Here is an 18,354-nt window from a genome sequence, read left to right as displayed (position 1 = left end):
ACTTTTCTTTACTCACTTAGATACCTCATTCTGAATGTCAAAATGGACCCTTAGGTCATCCACTGCAGCCTCTGGTATAAGGCAGGCTGTGACTTCACCCTCCTGCACCACACACAGCCAGATAACCTATGCTTGGCCTGAAGCATCTCCTCCAAAAGGACACCCAATCTGGAGCTCTTTGGGAATGGACAACTCCCCAGCCCCATCAGCACTTTGTTGCAGCAGTTCATCACCCAGCCTGTTAATAATATTTTATTTTATATTTGTCTGGTTTTATCTCCCAGCCTTTGGCTCTTTTCTCCGTCTCTGCTCCCCCAAAGAGAGCTCTGGGATTTTGGCATCTCTCCCGTGGGAAGGTATTTGTGTTGCTTTCTGAGTCTGAACAACAAATGACTGATCCAACTGCAATTTCCTCATGGAAAGGAAGGCAAACAGGAATGTTGTCTTACCATTTGTTGTCGCAGAATTTATACCGGTGGTCGTCAGCCGGGACGATGTCGATCAACAAGATGTACTTGGTCTTGGGGTTCATTCCAGTCACTTTAACCTTGTAACTTGGAAACATCCTCCTTGGGAAAAGCAAAGGGTTAACACGTTAATGAGTGACCTGGAGCAGCTCTGGAACTGATGGAAACCTGGAGCAGCAGCCCAAGAGGCAGATCCACCATGAGGGGAATTCACACGAGGGTGAGTGAGCTACAAAACTTTATTGCTGCTTGTACAGCACCTGAATTCAACTCAGCCTTTCCAGAGCATGTCCTGGTGGGAAATGGAGCACAACTATGGAGGAGGGGACATGGAGGGGGGCTATGGGAAAGGTGGGTGCACAGAGAGCTGTGAGGGGATGTCAACACATCCCTCTTCGTGGGAAGCTTGGACAAGGAGCCCTCCCTGCTCCAGGAGGCTCCACTTGGCTTATGGGAGCCTCAGAATTGCAGATTTCTCTCTGCCATGGCAGTGCATGAGGATTCACGAGATGTGACCCCACTGCAGGAGACACTGAGTCCCCCCCCAGGTTTCTCAGCCACACAACACCAAGGCCCTGCTCCTGCACTGACTCCAACACACTGAAAACTGAGCATCACTGAAGCCTTGGGGGAGTAAGGGTTAACCCCTCCAGTGGTGCACAGGCTCCTGTGGCCTTCCCAGCATTCCCAAACTCCCAGCACACCCATCAGCCCCTGCCAGCACCAGGAGCAGGGCAGAGCTCCCGGCTGGAGCACGCCCATCCCGCTGATTCACCACCGACTGCAGGGACACCACCACCAAACCAGAGCATCACAGCAGCACTGGAGGGTGTTTGGAGATGAACCTCACATGTCTAAAGAATCTCTGCAATATAAAAGGATTTTTTTAAACAAAACCATGGAACAAATCTATTCCATCACCTTTGGGTGCTGCAATCCAAAGGAGATGGCCCTAAAGGGTGCTGGCACTGCCATGGGCTTCCCAACCCCTGGAGGCCACATCAGCAGCCAGGATTTGCAGGATTAGGCACTTTACATCCTCAGGGTTACTATTTTCTTGGCTCCATCTTCCCAACCTCCTCCTCATCCAGTAAAAACACCCAGGGCAGTAGAGCAGACTGGCTCACCACAGCCCTGCAGCCACCAGCCAGGACACAGAGTTCTCCTTCCCGTCGGCACCAGGGGATGGGGGATGAGAATTGCCACATCCTGCAGTCACTGGAATTGCACAAATCAGGAACGGCCCAAGCCCTGCTGGTGTTTCTCCATCAGCTCTCAGGGCCTCTCTGTCCCTGCTGTTATCCCTCCTTTCCCTGTTATCCCTACTTTCCCCACTGTTATCCCTACTTTCCCTGCCGTTATCCCTCCTTTTCCTGCTGTTATTCCTTCTTTTCCCACTGTTATCCCTCCTTTCCCTGCCATTATCCCTCCTCTTCCCTGCCATTATGCCTCCTTTTCTCTCCATTATCCCTCCTTTTCCCGCTGTTATTCCTCCTTTTCCCACTGTTATCCCTCCTTTCCCTGCCATTATCCCTCCTCTTCCCTGCCATTATGCCTCCTTTTCTCTCCATTATCCCTCCTTTTCCCTGCCTTTTCCTGCTGTTACTGCTCCTTTCCCCACCATTATCCCTCTTTTTCCCATTACCCCTCCTTTCCCTGCTGTTATGCCTCCTTTCTGTGCCATTATCCCTCCTTTTCCCTGCCTTTCCCCACCATTATTCCTCCCTTTCCCACCATTATCCCTCCTTTTCCCTGCCTTTTCCCGCTGTTATCCTTCCTTTCCATGCCATTATCCCTCCTTTTCCTTGCCTTTTCCCACTGTTATCCCTCCTTTCCCCACCGTTATCCCTCCTTTTCCTGCTGTTATCCCTCCATTCCCCACCATTATCCCTCTATCCCTCCTTTCCCTGGGTCCTGCCCCCAGGCCGGGGCTGGAGCTCCATTTTGTTGCTGCTTTGGGCAAAGGCAACAAAATGGGCCCTGTTCGACCTCGTTTCAATCGGCTCCTTCAGCCACCACCCCGCATAAATTCCAGATGTTTACCATGTAATTAGCCAGGACTAAAAAGGGGAGGTTTGCCAACGTCCCTCTTTGATTTTCATTCATAAACTCTGCACTCCTCTTAACCTTGTCCTCCTACAGGTAAGCACCTGAGCAAATACAGTGGGACATTTCAATTTGTGAATACACAGCCCAATTCACACGTCGGAAAAAATTCTAGGAGGAATCCAATCTGAATGCCAAGATTTTTTTTTCCTTTTAAATTAGGCTTTAAAATGGCATTTAAAAATGAAACAGAGAACAAAAGAGAGAGAAATGGATTAAAAACCAGAAATGAGATGGACACATTGACAGCTCCTTGTCCCAGGCCAATGTCCAGCACTGGGGGTTTTATAACATTGAGCTTCTGAATTTCTTTTTCCTCCATCATCTCATTTACTGTAGAACATCCAAGCTGCTAAAGTAGCTGAACTGATATATTGTAAATGTTAAGTGCTTTTTTAATGGCATTTAAAATTAAGCTTCAGCATATGGAGTTCATACAGCATGGACATGCCTGAGTTTATAATGTTCTTTGGTATAACCCTCTAAAATAAATACAAAGAGCCAAAGTACTACTATAATATATACAGCTGAAATTCTTTAAGGATAACAAATGGGGACTCACATCTGATTGAAGGTGTTGCTTAACTTGCCAGCCCCTCTCTATCTCACAGGGGCAGTGCTGTGCTCGCCCTTCCCCAGCCCCTCCGAGCCCACTGTGCCAATTCCCTGCATTCTTTTCCAGGAAAACACAGGGTAGATTTTAGCAATTTGGCTGTGCATGGACATTTCATCATTATTATTAGCTGCTGCATTTTGGCCTTAAAGAAAAAATATGCGACTAATGCGCCGTCCAGGGACTTGTCAGCTTAATTTTCTTAATGAAAACATATTTCTCAACCCCTTGGCAGAGGCTCACTCGGTAAATATCCCTTTGCAATACGATACAAACACGGGTTGTGCGTTCCTGGTGGGAAGGGATGACAAGCTGGGCAGCTGGGGATGAGAAAGTGTGCTCAGAGAGGCTGAATTAAAAAGAGGAAGGCACCTAATAACATGAAATGTCCTGTTTGAAAGAAAGGAGCTGAAATCCACGTTGAAGGCACCAGCTCTGCCCGGGAGTGGGGCCGTGCCTACAGTGGCTCCACAGAGTTCGCTGGGAGGGGGCCAGACCTGCCTGCAGAGCTCGCTGGGAGGGGGCCAGAACCCCTCCTGCTCCCCCGGATTCACTGCAGGTCAATGGAGCCACTCACAGCCCTGCTCGGGAGCAGCTCCGCGCAGGCAGCGCCTCTGGCAGCGCCGGGGATGCTCCGCCCGGCTCGGACAATAGGTTGCTTCATCACCCTCTGCCCCGGGACCAGCAGCGGCACCAGAGTCACCCAGCGCTGCAATAAAACCTGCCAACATCTTGCCAAGCTCTGGGGAAGCTCAGCCTGGCTTTGGTGGGAGGTCTGAAGCAAGACCCGGGCAGGTCCATATTTTATCCACCCTCCTTCTTCCCGCGGCCACGCACGGCTCCAGACTGGGTGAGGGCTTTGCTGTGCAGAAACTTGGGACTGAGGTTGGGAATTTGGGGCTTCCCAGGAGAGTATATCAGAGCAGGTGGCATCTGATTCTCAGGGAGAACTCCTGCACCAAGTGTGGCTGCAGCCCTGCCTGGGCAAATGGGGCATCTCACTGGGATTCAGTGCTGGGCATGTGCAGCACAGGATAAACCAACTGCCAGGGCGGAGGTCAAAGCAGCCATTCCTGGCCTCATCACCTTTGGGTGAGGCCCAAATCCTGGTCAGACACAGTGACTGGGCACTGCAGCAAATGCCCTGGCCATTAAAAGGACAATCTCATCCCTGGGGTGGGAAAGTCCAGCACTGGACAAATTTCTTCCAATTTCTACTTTTTTTTTTTTGAAAGCCACACCAGAGGTGAGTGTCTAACCCACCAGGGGTGTGTCTAACCCACCGGGGATGTGTCTAACACACCAGGTGTGTGTCTAACACACCAGGAGTGTGCTAACCCACCAGGTGAGTGTCTAAGCCACCAGGGGTGTGTCTAAGCCACCAGGGGTGTGTCTAACCCACTGGGGATGTGTCTAACACACCAGGAGTGTGCTAACCCACCAGGCGAGTGTCTAAGACACCAGGGGTGTGTCTAAGCCACCAGCACACATGATGAGGAGGCACAGGGAGCCAGCAGGGCCACTCTAGGAGTGGAAGCCACGGAGCTGCCACCAGCCCTGGAGCAACCCTGCCCACCCAGGGATCAGCCACGAGATGGAGCATCCAGGTGACAGCTGGTGATGCACAAGGGACACAGCACAAGCACCAGCACTGACAACCTCGTCTGCAAAACACTGAGCCAGCAGGACTCCAGTGTTGGGCACATTCAAACCAACTTCTCTCTCCATCCTGCTCAAGCAGGAGCAGAAGGGACCATCCAGGCTCCTCAGCCCCATCCTGGTGGTCCTGTGTACCCCTCAAAGCTCTCTGACGGGTTGGGTGGCTCTGACAGGCACATTTTTGCCCCACTCCCTGCACTGGCCCCACTCCCTGCAATTGGCACTGTGTGGTGGCAGCAGCTCTCACTGCCCTTCCCAGGGGAGAACTTAAATCAGTTTTTGTGTTTGCAAGAGAAAGTTGCCCTCAAAGATGATGATCATGGGGGGAAGGCTACGGTGCCTCCTGTGTGACATTAAAATACCACAGCCTGGCACCCAGTCACTGGGTGATGCCCTGGGGAGGGCAGAGGGGCTGAGCCTGGCTCTGGGGACTGTGGGCACCACATTGCCCCAGCTAAACCCTTCCCTGCAGATGAAATGTAGCAAAACCAGGAAAAGCCAGGAAAATAAACAAGCAGCACAATTCCACAGCCCTCCCAAGCTTCAAAGATGATGTGCTAGTGAATTATTTGTTCTGATAATGAAGCAGTCACTGCTTAGCTAAGTTTATGCTAGGCACATTTTATCTCTACATGATATTCACAAATTGTTTTAAAATGAACTGTTAGAATAAGCATCTCTTGTTTATTTATTTATACTATTGCTATCCAATCCCCTTAACGGTGGAGCAGTTGCTGACATGGAGCCAAAGCTTCTATTATGTTCAAACAAACTTTAATTGATGTGTAATTGGTTGGTTGGATTTGGAAGTGAGTGATAAGAGGAAAGCTTTGCTTTCCTTTGGGGCAGCAGTTCCCAGCCTTTCAGACTCTCCAGGCTTGGCCACTTTGTGGGCATCTCACATCCCCATATGAGCAGGTCTGGTCAGCCCTGGACAGATGGGAGCAAGGCTCCCGGGGTCCATAAAGTCATTTTTTGGGCAGGGGACAGCAAGCCAAAAAAAGCCAAGAGCATCAGGGCTGATCAAAGTGCCCAAAACACTCATGTGAGCACAGGATATGCTGCACAGAGGGACCTGTGTGTCCCAGGGACACTGGGTCATGCAAGCCCCTCACCACCTCTTGCTCACAGGGATTAAATGTGTCCTTCTTCACTTGGATACCAAGATCATTCCTGATGTCCATACTGGTGCATTAGCTGGGAAGGGCTTTCTCTGACCAGCACAGGGTAAGCAAGGAAGACAATGGGGAATTCAACTGGTGTTTCCATGGAGAAAATGGCATGGAAGCAAGACATGTGGGTGCTGCTGGGGCAAGCCAAGTCTTGTCCTCCCCAAAAGCTGTGGGTGCTCTCTGGAGCCCATGGGAATGTGCAGCCTGGTGCTCACTGCATGTCCCTGTGCTGTGGGTGGTGCTTCAGATCCCACCAAGTGCTCCCTTCTGTCCTCTGCAGGGAGGTACAAACACCCCCCTGCCCTCCAGCACCTCAGCAGCTGAAATTCTGGTTTTTAAGGCAATAAGATTTCCAAGGACAGACAGTGATTTTACAATCCCTGATTTTGAGTTGGCCAAGTAGAACAACGACTGGATTGTCAGGAGCTCCCGAGCAGCACTGCCTGGAAAGGCGATGCCTGTGGCACCTCAGGCTGTGAAAGGATCAGAGGATCAACTGATCACTCACTGCCCTGGCTAAGGAGTCATGTCATGGCTGAACAAGCACCTCCTCAGAACCTGCTGGGAGTGCTGAGATGCCACCAGTGATGGTTTCAAAGCACCAAGGCAGATGCCATGCCTGCATCCCTCATAGTGACTAATGTGGCCCCAAATTCTTCTTGAGAGTTGGCCATGGCTCCTCGAGGATGCTTCTCCTCATCTCCATTGTCAGGAGGCAAAGGAATGGTGTGCAGAACCTTCAAGAACTATGTCTCCATTCTGATGATCTTTCTTCATTTTTTTTTGGATTTCCCTTCTTTTGACAAATATTTCTCCCACTGACTTAACGCATCTTTAAAAATAATACCCTCCAGAGCAGATTAAAACAAATTTGGGGATGTCAGCTGTTTCTTTTAGCCTTTTAAATGGCATTTCCTTTTTGATAGATTCTTGCTTTCAGAAAATACTTTAAAGAGATCAAAGAGTTTTCCAACAGGGTCCCATTTTCCCAGTGTATCCTAACCCTCAGTCCCTTATTTCTCTTATCACCCACGCCACTCCGCTATGACGCTCTGTATACAAAGTAAGAGCAGTTAACTTTGAAGTGCTGGATTAGCCCATGCCAGATCTTTGCCTCAGAATAACAAACAATACAGGTTCAACAGGAGTTCTCATCAGTAGTTCATTTTTCAGCCCCAAATTCACTGTCACTAACACAAGCAACATTGAACTCTCAGTCTATGGGCAGATAGGAGAGATTTATCTGGTGGCAGGACCATGACCTAGTGATGAGAAGGTCAGACAGTTAAGGGATTTCTACATTGTGGAATAGTGAGGTTGTATTTCTTTCTTCTGGCTAGCACATCTAATTTTTAAATAAAACATTGTTTCTCACATGCTTGAGAAGTTGGTTAGCTGCATGGCTGCTTTCATGGTCTACAAACATTTCCTCTATGTCCCATGGTGACTTGAAACACGGGCAGAATTCTGGCCATGGGATGTTTCTCCACTGCTTTCGTTTTGCTGCCGCTGAAGTTGGATGGAGGGTGGGAGAGAAGGGTGCTGGCAGCACAGGACAGAGGTACCTCAGAGAGAACCTGAGCCAGAGCGTGGCCAAGGACAACCTTGCAGGGCAGGTTTGCTCCCAGGGCAGCATTGCCCAGCCCCTGCTGCTGGGTGGGCTCCACGGGGGCTTCTGGAGGCACCATGGGCAGCCTTGGCAGCAGTGCCATCAGTGCAGAGCAGGAGATGACCCACAGCCCCTGTGCCCAGCAGCCCTTGATGCCCCAGCCATGGTGGGGGGACCTTCCCCAGCAGGTCTGGGCTCTGACCAACCCCTGCCCTGCCCTCTGGCCAGCGCTGCTGCAGCCCCAGAGTGAGAACAAGCTTTGGGAACACCCTTAACCACGAGCATCCCGTGTCTGTAACAAACTAAAAGCCAGGGTTGCTGCTTGAAGAGAGAATTGTGTTAGAAACGGAGCTCCCGTCCCTGTGCACAGGCTCTGCCTCCCTTGCCAAAGCTGTCGGCAACTTCAGCAGCACAGACAAGACCCACTGGAGTTTGCTCCTGCTCCTTCTCTAAAAGCTGGAGTTCGCCTCAACAGGGTAATTCCAGGACCCCAAATTTAGGAGCAAGCAGATCAAACATTCCTCAAATATCTATTTTATTTCTTAGTTTTAAATTGACGGCTCACATTCCATCGCTGATCTCAGATATTAAGGTTTGCTTTTGGATCAAAAACCTTCAGCAGAAATTCTTGTAACTGCCTCAAAAGATTCTGGACAAATATTTCCCTCTAATTGTAATGAGAACTGGGCATCCATATGCCCTACAGAGCCATGGAAAATTTAACTTTTAAAGGATTATTCACACAGGAAAGCCGCACCAGCTTAGCCAAAGCATTTATACTTCTTCAGACCTTGATGTCCTAAAAACTAGTTTTATTTTGGTTTACTAAAGTTGATTAGGAACAGATTTTTTAGAACTGAAATAAGTCACTTCTAAAATGAAACTCGAACATCTAAAGGGGTTTGAGTCTTTTCCACACATGCAAACTGCTTTATTGATTCTATCTTTTTCCTGGGCAGTATTTTCCTACATATGCTTCTTTAAACCTGCTGCCATGGAGACTGAAGCTGTCTCTGTACCTGTGCACATCCTGCACTCCAGCCAAAACTCAAACTCAGTATCTTAAGCTTCCTGTTACATCTCAGGGATGGTTCTGCCACAATGGAGGAATGACACGATTTTCTCTTCAGTAACTACTTACAAAAATGTGACCAGACACCCTGTGAACTGGCATTTTTAACTACCTAACCATAAGCTTTATCAAATGGTTTGTCCTTGGCAATACCCGGGTAGAAATGGCAATCCCGCAGTGACTGGCACCTTGGAAAAAAGTAGGGAACAGCTAAATAAATAATCTATCAGAAAGAAGAAGTCCTGAGCCAGGGAAACTGTGTAAGCAAAAATTAACTTCCAGCAGAAATAAAGTTTGGAAGATGAGATTTCACAAAGAATGATGAGACACAAAGCAGAGTTTGCCACGAGCTCCAAAAACATTGCAATTGTTCGGTTAAATAATAGCACATAAAACTGGGAAGATGAAATGGGAAAGCAAGATTTATAAGGAAGTCCCTCGTTTGCTTTCTGCTTTACCCACCCCTTGCACAACTTCATCACTATGGAATTCCTCGAATCCCGCAGGAAAGGTGTGCTCCCTGCATCTCCATCCTCTAATAAACCCTGTCCCCTTTTGAGTTGATTCATGTGATTTAATAGGATCTCATCCTCTGGAAAATTTTTGGTGGTGGCTTTAGGGAATTTTTTGGTTTAGATTTTGTTCTGTTGTTTTGGGGGAGTTTTTTGGTTGGGTTTTTTTTTTCAGGGGGTTGATTTTTTGGTTGGTTGGTTAGCTGGTTTAGTTTGGGGATTTTTTGTTTGTTTATCTATGTATCTATCTATCTATGTATCTATGTATCTATGTATCTATCTATCTGTCTGTCTGTCTGTCTATCTATCTATCTGTCTATCTATCTGTCTGTCTGTCTATCTATCTATCTATCTATCCAGACATACAGACATACAGACAAACAGACATACAGACACACACATACATACACGGGAGAGTTTGTGAACAATTATTTACAAAACCAAGCAGGGATGGGGCCTGGGCTGTTGGATCGGGATGCTGGCCCGGGATGCTGGCCCGGGATGCTGGCCCGGGAGCGGCCGCTCGAAGGGCCGAGCCGGGCTCTCAGCCCCGCGACGGACGGAGCTTTGTTTATTTATTTCTTACAAGCCGCAATAATAAATCTCTCATCTGTGGCCACGCTGTCTCCCCAAACCCTGCTCTGCAAAACGCCCCCGGCCGAGGGCAGCGCCTGAAGGAGCCACGCGTGGCCGCTTCTCCTCGCGTGTCCCCCCAGTCCCGCACCCACCGCTCCGGGCAGCGCCGGGACGGGGCAACCTTTCCACTACATATATCCTGCCTTTTCAAACCATCAGCAGACAATCCTCTGGAGGAGAAATCCGTAATTAGAGCGAACCTCAAAGAGGAGGGAGGAGAGGAAGGCTCTGAGTGATGGAACCGGCGCCCATCCCGCGGGCGCTGCCGCGAGCGCTCGGAGCGGTTTTCTGCAAAGTTCAGGGAACTTTGCTAGCACAAACTTTTTATCTTTTGATGAGCCTTTTAATATAAAATAATCTCTTTTTTCCCCCCTCCCACAATGAAGCAGTCGGACATTAAAAAGATAGCGAGTGCATTTTAAAGATGTTTCCACTTTATAAATCAACTTTCTTGGCAACAACATGATTTCCATTTCAATGCTGAGCTTGCTGTGTTCTCCTAATATCTCTTACAGATCAGTCCTAAGAGAGAGTAATAATCCCCCAAAGCAATTCTCAGCCCTAAATTCTCGATAATTTATAGTTGGCTCGTTCTGTGGAGCTCTACAAAGAATGAAACAAATGACTCCCACTTTCAACCCCCAACTAAGTTATCAATATTTGCCTTGTTTATACAAAAATGCCATTTTACACCATTGCCATGGAATTGACGCTTCCGCTGAGCTTTACATTTCCTCTTCATTGAGTCAACTTGTCATTAAAGTCACTCTTTTTTTTGTCGTTGTTTGAAATTTAAAAATCAGGCTTCCATTTCTTTTCGTTTGTGCCCCTTGAGGTCAGACAGACCGACATTTAAGTGATTTCAACTAACGGCATTCAGGGGCATCTCTGTGCCTGCTGGGAGGGGGATTAGAGTCCTAATTAGTGCCTGCAATTAGCCGCTTTCCCTCTTTCCACTCCCGCAACGGTAAACGCAAGTGCACACAAATCTCCATTAACCATCGTTTTTTTAATTAGGTCAAGAGGAGGTTTATTATTGCGACTCTTTATTTAAATAGCTCGGGCAAAATAAAATCTGCATGAAGCAATAATTTTCAGATTGTCCCTTGCATGAGGAGTAACAGCAGGTTGCTGCTCGCGGGCTGCCCTGCTCCCAGCACCGACACGCGTGGCTCAGCCTGGCATCGCCATCCACCGAGAGGCTTCAGCCGCCACGGCATTTAAAATGTTCGATTTTTCCTCCGCCCTCGCGCTAATTATTTTGTGTATTTTTGCTGTCGATGCTGCTGGAGAGCCCAGCCCGGAGCTGCGAGGACGCAGCTGGGTCCTGGCACCGCCGCGTGGGCTCCGGGGCTGGGCAGCCTGTGCCTCGCTGCCAAAAACCTGCTAAAAACCCGTTAAAAACCCTGATAAAAACCACTGCCCCGTGTTTTGGCACCATTGGCAGCTGCATCCAAAGAAACGCAATGAACAGATTCTTTTGTTTCGTGTTATTCACCAGCATTTCAATCCCTTCTTTTTTTCATTATTTTTAAAATTGAAATCTATTTATATTTTTTAAAAAAGAAAAATTCTGTTAGCTCGATGGCGCTGATTTTCGCAAATGGAGCATTTGGCTCGGATGGCTTAGAAAAAACCAAAGTTTTGTGAGTCTTGGGGTCTACCCCCCATCTCATCCTCATGAAAGGGGCTACGTGTGCACTGCCAGCTCCACCGGACAAGGAATGTGGGACTGAACCCGATGCATATGGAGCTGTTTAAACCATCCACGTTAAGACTTACGAAGAGATAACACGCACATTTGGGATGCTTAGGGTCCAGAATTCGGTAAAGGTATTACGGGTCCCGCACAGACACACACATACTATAAATTAAGGGTGAAATATCTGAGGTCTTGATCCCCTCGTCTTAGCTGACTTAGGGAGCAGACCTGTCCAAATGAATCCGGCTCTTTCCATCACCAGACGCTACAGAACAAGCCTAAGATTTTATACACCAAAATGCGGTGTAATAAGGACAGGGTTACCTGCACGATCACTCCATAAACAGCTAAATAGCAAATAAATTGAAGATTCCCGGGACATACACCCCCTCTCCAGGGGGACTAACGGGAATATCTTGCTTATTAGAGTAAAACCCCCACACGGACCAGCTGCTGCAGAGCAACACTGCCGGGACGAAGGAAAGGAGAAGGAAAGAGCTCATCAATCCCCAAAATCCAAAGCCGAGGGTTGGGTTCTCGGTCTCACAGTGTGATCAGCAAACAGGATAAAAAAGTTACACACAAACACACACAGACACACAGACACACACACAGACACTCACACACACACACACACACACACACACACACACACACACACACACACACTCTCACTCACTCCATGAGTCGCCCCGAGTGTCCTGCACGAAGGTTCAGGGACCACAGAAAAATAAAAAATGCATAGATATTATTTGAGTAATATTTTCCTCTGCTTTCTCCCCACTCTTGGAGTGTCCGGCTGCACAGCTCCCTAACACGGGGTAAAACCAGCAATGGCAGGGCACGGCAGAACCGAACCCCTGTGTGTGAATTCAATTTTAACACCTAAATGTTTCTTTTTCAGCAGCAGCGATGCGAGCCCCCTCCCGCAGAAGCCAAGGTCAGATAGTTTGGTGCTCACAGCTGAGACCTGGATAATTTCCTTAGGAATCGACTCCCAGGCTGGGGACGGTCTGAGGTTTAATTCTCATGTTGAATTTTCTGACGTGAATTCTACATCTCCCACCAGAGCAGCCCGAGTGGGACAAGACTCTGAGGTGGGTTCTTTGGGAAAGTGAAGCCTCTGTGGGCTCCCTCCTGGGCCTGGGTGTGCACACTGAGGGGACGCTGACTTGGTAAAAATTAGTTTGTTTCCAAGGCAAGACAGGTTATTTTAACCTAAAAGTGGTACCCGTTTCTCTTTCAGTTTTGTGGTTACAAGAACAGCCCAAACCTTCGTATTGCTAAAACTTTGGTGCAAAGTATCCCAGCACAGGTCTTAGTGCACGGCACAGAAAATGGAAGTGGGGTTTGCTTTTTTAGGAAGAAAAAGATATAATAATAATAATATAAAATAAAGCCACAATCATGCTAATATCCTAATTAAAATAATATTAAAATTAAACATTACCAAAGAGAATCGCGGCTAAATGTTCCAAATGACTCTACAACTCTTTCTTGCATCCACAATCCCATTGCCACATTCAAACACATGCACAATTTATGCCGAAAAAAAATTATCTTATTGAAATCTGCAATCAAAATAATATTTTTTTTAAAAATTCCCCTCACCGCGGCCTCTCTGCAAAACCCAGTCTCAGCACCCAAGGACATTTCAGAGGGATCAGAAGCAATTCATGTTCACATGAAATTTTCACTAACCTGCCTGCTTTGGTTATTATCATTTCGGTGCCAGCCTCATGAAATTTCTTCCATAGCTCCTTCTCATGGAGATAGACTTTGATATTTTCTATTGTCTGTAAAAAAATAAAGAAAATGAGAACACCAAGAAATGACGGAGAAAACCTGGGAGAAGGACTGGGAAGGGCCGGGGTTGGGTCTGTGCAGCCAGGGCCGCGCTGCAGCCGAGGCTCCGGGCGAAGCCACCAGCCCGTGCGGGAGCAGGATGGAGTCCCAAAAAATCCTCTGTCCTTGGCCAAAAAATAAAAGAAACAAACTCAGGTCTGTTTTAGTTGTAGACTTTCACATCCAGGCAGGACACTGCAGCCAAATGGAATTTTTTGTCTCTCTTTTGTTTTTTTTTCCCAAAGGATTTCCGTGCCCCGTTGGGGCAGACTCGCCCCAGGGCTCCCAAATACCGGGGCCAGGAGCATCAGCGGGGACACCCGAGGGAAAAGGGATCCGCTCCCAGGGCAGGGGCGCGCTCCTGTCCGCGGGATGCGGGGCATCGCGGAGGCTCCGGCCCTGCGCGGGGGGCCAAGGCAGAGAAGCCGCACCGTGCCGAGAGGCCGCGGCAGACCCGGAGTTTTGTTTAGGGATGAAAAAAACCCAAAGAACCCTCTCGCCGGGCCAGGTCCTGCTCGGGTAGGGAGACGGAGGCTCCTCCACCCGACGGGCCCGACAGCCGCGGCTCTCGGACTGGCCCTTGCAGACCCGCACACCGATGGCGGGCGTGGAGCGGCCTGCCTTGGACGGGGAAAAGAAAAAAGGAATAATAAAAAAATAAAGTGAATTAAAACGTGCCCTCCTCGCAATCCCTCCCGAAGTGGTGGCCGAGGGAGATGCGCGGTGGCGGGCGGGCTCCGGCCAGGCTGCTGGCGGGGTGAGAGGCGCAGCCGACAGGAGGGCAGGGTGCGTACCTGCTCGGGGTCGGGGAGCTGCGGGCTGCTGAGCGGCGTGGTGCTCCCCCCGGCTACGCCGAGGACGGGGGAGCCAGCGGAGGAGTCCGCATGGCCGGGCGCGGGGGCTGTTGGAAACCCTTCCTCGGTTTCAGACAGGCTTTTCTCCTGGAGCATTTCCTTGGGGGAGAGAGGGGCACCGTTAGCTCGCGCCACCGGGGGCCACGTCCAGCCCCTGTCCCCTGCCCAGCCCTGGGCACGGCCACCTGCGTAGTCAGGCCCTCTCGGCCCGGCCCGTGGTCCTTCCTGGGGCGATGGCACTCGGCGAGACTGGGACGTTGCACCCCCGGTCCCGGGGGAAGCCGCTGTGCCCGGGAGAGCCGGGCCGGGCCCGCTGGGCCCCGCGGGGGAGCCGCCCACGCGTGGCTGCTCTCCCGCTTGAGGCCCAGGCAGCTCATCCCTGATGTGGCCGTAGCCCCCCAGCCCCGATCCTTTCTCCTCTCCCCTCTGGTACCCGTCGGGAAGAGCAGCCCAGCCCGGCCGGTCTCTCCGCCCCGTCCCGTCGGGGCTGCGGGGGCTCCGCGGCGAAGCGCTGCGGCGGAGCCGGGCGGTGTAAACAGACGGAGTGCCGGGCTCCGAGATAAAAGGGCCCCTCTTAAACTTGGACGGAGACTGGGAAAAGCCAATAAAGATAAGGCCTGACAGCTCCGCCGGGGCTGCCGCGCATCAACCCCGACTTTTACAGCGCGGAGGGGACGCGACAGCCCGCCCCGCTTGACGGACGGACGGATGGACAGACAGACGGACGGGCATCGGCGGCGCGGAAGGGGAACAGCCCCAAGGAGGCTGTGGGTTCCCGGCCCCGGGAACCGAAACCGGCGCTTCCCACAGGCCCGCGACCCCCGAGGGAGCACTCCTGTCCCCCGGCCCACAGCCCGGTCCTGCATCTCCTCCAAGGCCGAGCCGCTCCTCGGGGCAGCGGCGATGCAGGGCGAGAGCAGGGCTGGAATCCCCAGCTCCAGCCGCAGCAGAGCTCCAGGGAGAGCGGTACTGGGACCCCTCAACCCCAGCAGAGCTCTGGTCAGAGCGGGGTGGGATTCCCAGCTCCCGTCCCAGCAGAATTGCAGGGAGAGTTCCCGCCGAGGAGCCGGACAGCCAGCCCGGCTGTGTGCGAGCGGACACACGTACCCCGGTGCCCAGGGGCAGCCCCTGGGGCAGGGAGCGCCCCACAACCCCCGCTTGCAGCTGCTTGTCCGGGGCCCGGGGCCCCGAGCGCTCGGCCGGTCCCCCCGCCCGGCTCGGGAGGTCGGAACGGGGCGGGCCTGGCCTGGTCGAGGCGCGGATGTTCCCGGTGCCCATCGCACCGCGGAGCCGGTGACCGGAGGAGCACAGGTGGGAGGTGTCCGCGGCGAGCCCCGAGGGCCCGGCTCCTGTCCCGGACGGGGACCCCGGCGTCCGGTGCTGCCGGGATGGAGCAGGTTGGCTGGCGGGGAGCAGCGGGGCAGGCTGGCGGCGGTGTCCCGACACAGGCCGGGGCTCCGCGGGCTGCGGGGAGCCCCGCACCTTGGGACTCCCCTCTTCCCCCGTCCTTCCCCCCGCACCCCGGGAACTCACACGGCCGGCCGAGGGGCAGAAGGCACAGCGGGGGGCTCCGGGCTTGGCCTGGGGGCGGCTGCGGCATGAAGAGCATCCGCGGGGCGCTCAGGCCGGGCGCGGCTCCGCGGCCCCCGATGGCAGCGGCGTTCGGGGCATCCCCCGCTGCGCGGATTCACTTTCCCTTGATCTCGGCGGAAAATGTTCCATAAAGATCCAGTTTGGAGCCTTTCGACTCCCTCCCTCTTTGTCTACCCCCCCTCCCTTTTCCTTCCCCTCCTGTTGCTGACGTTGCCGCTGTCAATCACATCCCCACAGACCGGCTCTGGCCCGCTCCGCCCGGCCCGGCCCGCTCGGCCCGGCCCAGCCCCTCGCCCGCCCGACCATCCTCACCGGAGGGCACCGGTGGGGGCCGCGCCCGCCCGGCCCCCGCGCACCGGACCCGGCCGCGGCCTTCCCCGGCCTGCCTCGGCGTTGCCCCGGGCCTGGCGGAGAGCGGAGCAGCTCGCTGCTCCGAGGGGCGTCCGGGAAGGGGGAACATCCCCGGCACCGCCGCCCCCTCGCAGCCCCGACGGTCCTGGCGCTCCCGCCGCCCGCCGGGGAGCCGAGCCTGGCCGGGGCTGCGACAGGGACAGGCGGGCACAGGCCGCGCTGGAAGCGCACCTGGCTGGGCGGGAGCCGGGGCAGCCCGGGAGGGACGGTGGGAAAGAGCCGGGATCAGGCCTGGGCAGGGGTCCCGCCTCAGGAGGGATCTGCAACCCCCTGACGAACCGTCTGTGTCCGCCGGCCCAGGGCCTGCCTTCGGATGCGAGTCTCCCTGCGAGCCCAGGGCCGAGGACAGGGCCTACCGTCCTCCCATTGTCGCGACGGAGAGCCCCGAGCCTTGCCCCAAGGCGTGCTGGAGTTGGGCGGCCACAACAAAGCGAGGCCAGGCCGGCGAGGCTGCCCCGGTGTGAGGGGAGATCTCGGCCCTCGCACCACCACGGGCAGCGCCTGCCCGGGGCTCCACCGCCACGTCAAACCCCTAAATCAGGTGGAGAACCCCCTCGGGAGAGTCCGCGACTGCTATCGTGACTTGCAGGACCGCTCTGCTGTCACTGTTACCAAGACACAAACGCACCCCCAAAGCGCTGCTATCGAGGCTGCCAGCCCTGTGCTGAGCCGCCCTTCGCACCCGAAACGCGCCCAGGCCCCCGCGCTGCCACCTGTACCTATGTCTATCGCGACAGCTCCGCTGCTTCACACCGTACTATGTCGCGACAGCATCGCTAGGCTCTGTTCTGCTCTGCGCCCCCCGAGCCCCTGCGCACCCCTCGGCCCGGCTGTGCCCGCTCCGCGCCCGCGGGCAGGAGCCCTTACCCGAGCCGGGGGTCCCGGGCGGGCGCCGAGGCTCCGCTCGCTCCCGCAGCCCCGGGCTCACAGGGACCCCGCCATGGGGCTGAACCGGCCAGGGGTCTTATCGGGCTTTTCTTGAAAGTTAATTTAAACCCAAACTCACTCCCACCGTCACGTGATGCAGAAATTGGGAACAGGAGCAGAATAAAAAGTAAAGTGGGGTCAACCTCGTAATGAACCTTTTCCCCACTCCTACCAAAAAAAAAAAAAAAAAAGAAAGGAAAGGAAAGAAAAGAAAAAAGGAATTAAAAAAAGAAAAAAAAAGGACCCGGGCGGACCAGGGGATGCGAGTTTGGGAGCAGCGAGCGGTTCCCGCAGGAGCAGGTAAGACCGGGCCGCGGCGGGCCCCGACGGGGGACCCGCGACCGTCCTGCCCCCGCACAGACGAAACAGAGGCTGAGAAGGGCCCAGGGTTGAGGAGCCGTCCCAGCGAGGGCAGCGAGAGTCCAGCTCGGCCGGCGGCTCTCAGGAGCGCTGCTCCCGCCATTGACCTGCCCTGCGCGGCCGCGCTGGTTCCGCGGTCGTTGCTGCCTCTGAGCCAGGGGCCGGCCCCTGCCACAATCCCAGCGCCGCGGAGGGTGCGCGCAGCCGGGCACCGCGCCCGCTCCGCGCGTGGACCGCTCCGTCCTACCGCCGGTTCCCACCTGCGGGACGGGCTCTCCCCGCGGGCTGCGGGGCCGGGGCGGCTGCCGAGGGCCGGGCTCCACGGCAAGGTGAATTTTGGTGTTATTGTGCAGCTGGCGCCGGGGGCTCGGCTTTGTTTGGGCGAGTCTCCCTCCAGCCCTTCCTCCCGTAGCTGCGGCGAGGACAGCGGGAATCTCGGCCTCTGCCCGCACTTGCCTCCGTTAAATGCAATTTCCCCCCTCTTGAACAAAAAGCGTGTAGAAGGCGATCCCAGGTGGGGAGGATTTAATTACAGTAAAGCCGAAGACTCCCCCGTCCCTCTGCAGCCCCGGCCTTCCCCGTCGGTGCGTACGGGGATGCTGGAGCGGTGGGGTCGGGCCCATTCCTCGCCGTGAACTGCTGAGTCCAGCCGCGCTCGGCTCACCGTGCCCTGAGCCCGGACAGCACCTGCCCGCAGTGGGCTCGGGGTCGGTTCTAGAGGGGCTCGACCGTGGCCAGTTCCCTCATCCCTCGGCCGGCCCCGAGGGGTGAAGCGGCCCCGTCGGACGGAGCCCCCGACCGGGGCAGCGCCGTGCG

At 53.7% G+C, this 18,354-nt stretch overlaps 1 protein-coding gene across 1 annotated transcript in view; it reads right to left on the bottom strand.

The window, feature by feature from the left end:
- Nucleotides 1-15,989, bottom strand: part of TBX4 (T-box transcription factor 4) — a 36,963-nt gene extending 20,974 nt beyond the window's left edge. Inside the window, exons 1-4 of the mRNA XM_071574939.1 lie at nucleotides 15,781-15,989; nucleotides 14,188-14,346; nucleotides 13,250-13,344; nucleotides 450-569 (exon numbers count right to left, since the gene is read on the bottom strand). Of these exons, the coding sequence (XP_071431040.1) occupies nucleotides 450-569; nucleotides 13,250-13,344; nucleotides 14,188-14,343 (371 nt within the window). The 5' untranslated portion in view covers nucleotides 14,344-14,346; nucleotides 15,781-15,989. The remainder of the gene's footprint in view (nucleotides 1-449; nucleotides 570-13,249; nucleotides 13,345-14,187; nucleotides 14,347-15,780) is intronic.
- Between the last annotated feature and the right edge of the window lie 2,365 nt (nucleotides 15,990-18,354).

This window comes from Pithys albifrons, chromosome 21 (assembly GCF_047495875.1).
Source record: "Pithys albifrons albifrons isolate INPA30051 chromosome 21, PitAlb_v1, whole genome shotgun sequence".
Taxonomy (NCBI): domain Eukaryota; kingdom Metazoa; phylum Chordata; class Aves; order Passeriformes; family Thamnophilidae; genus Pithys; species Pithys albifrons.
Note: the sequence above shows the minus strand (reverse complement) of the source record. Positions and strands in the feature narration are given on the sequence as shown.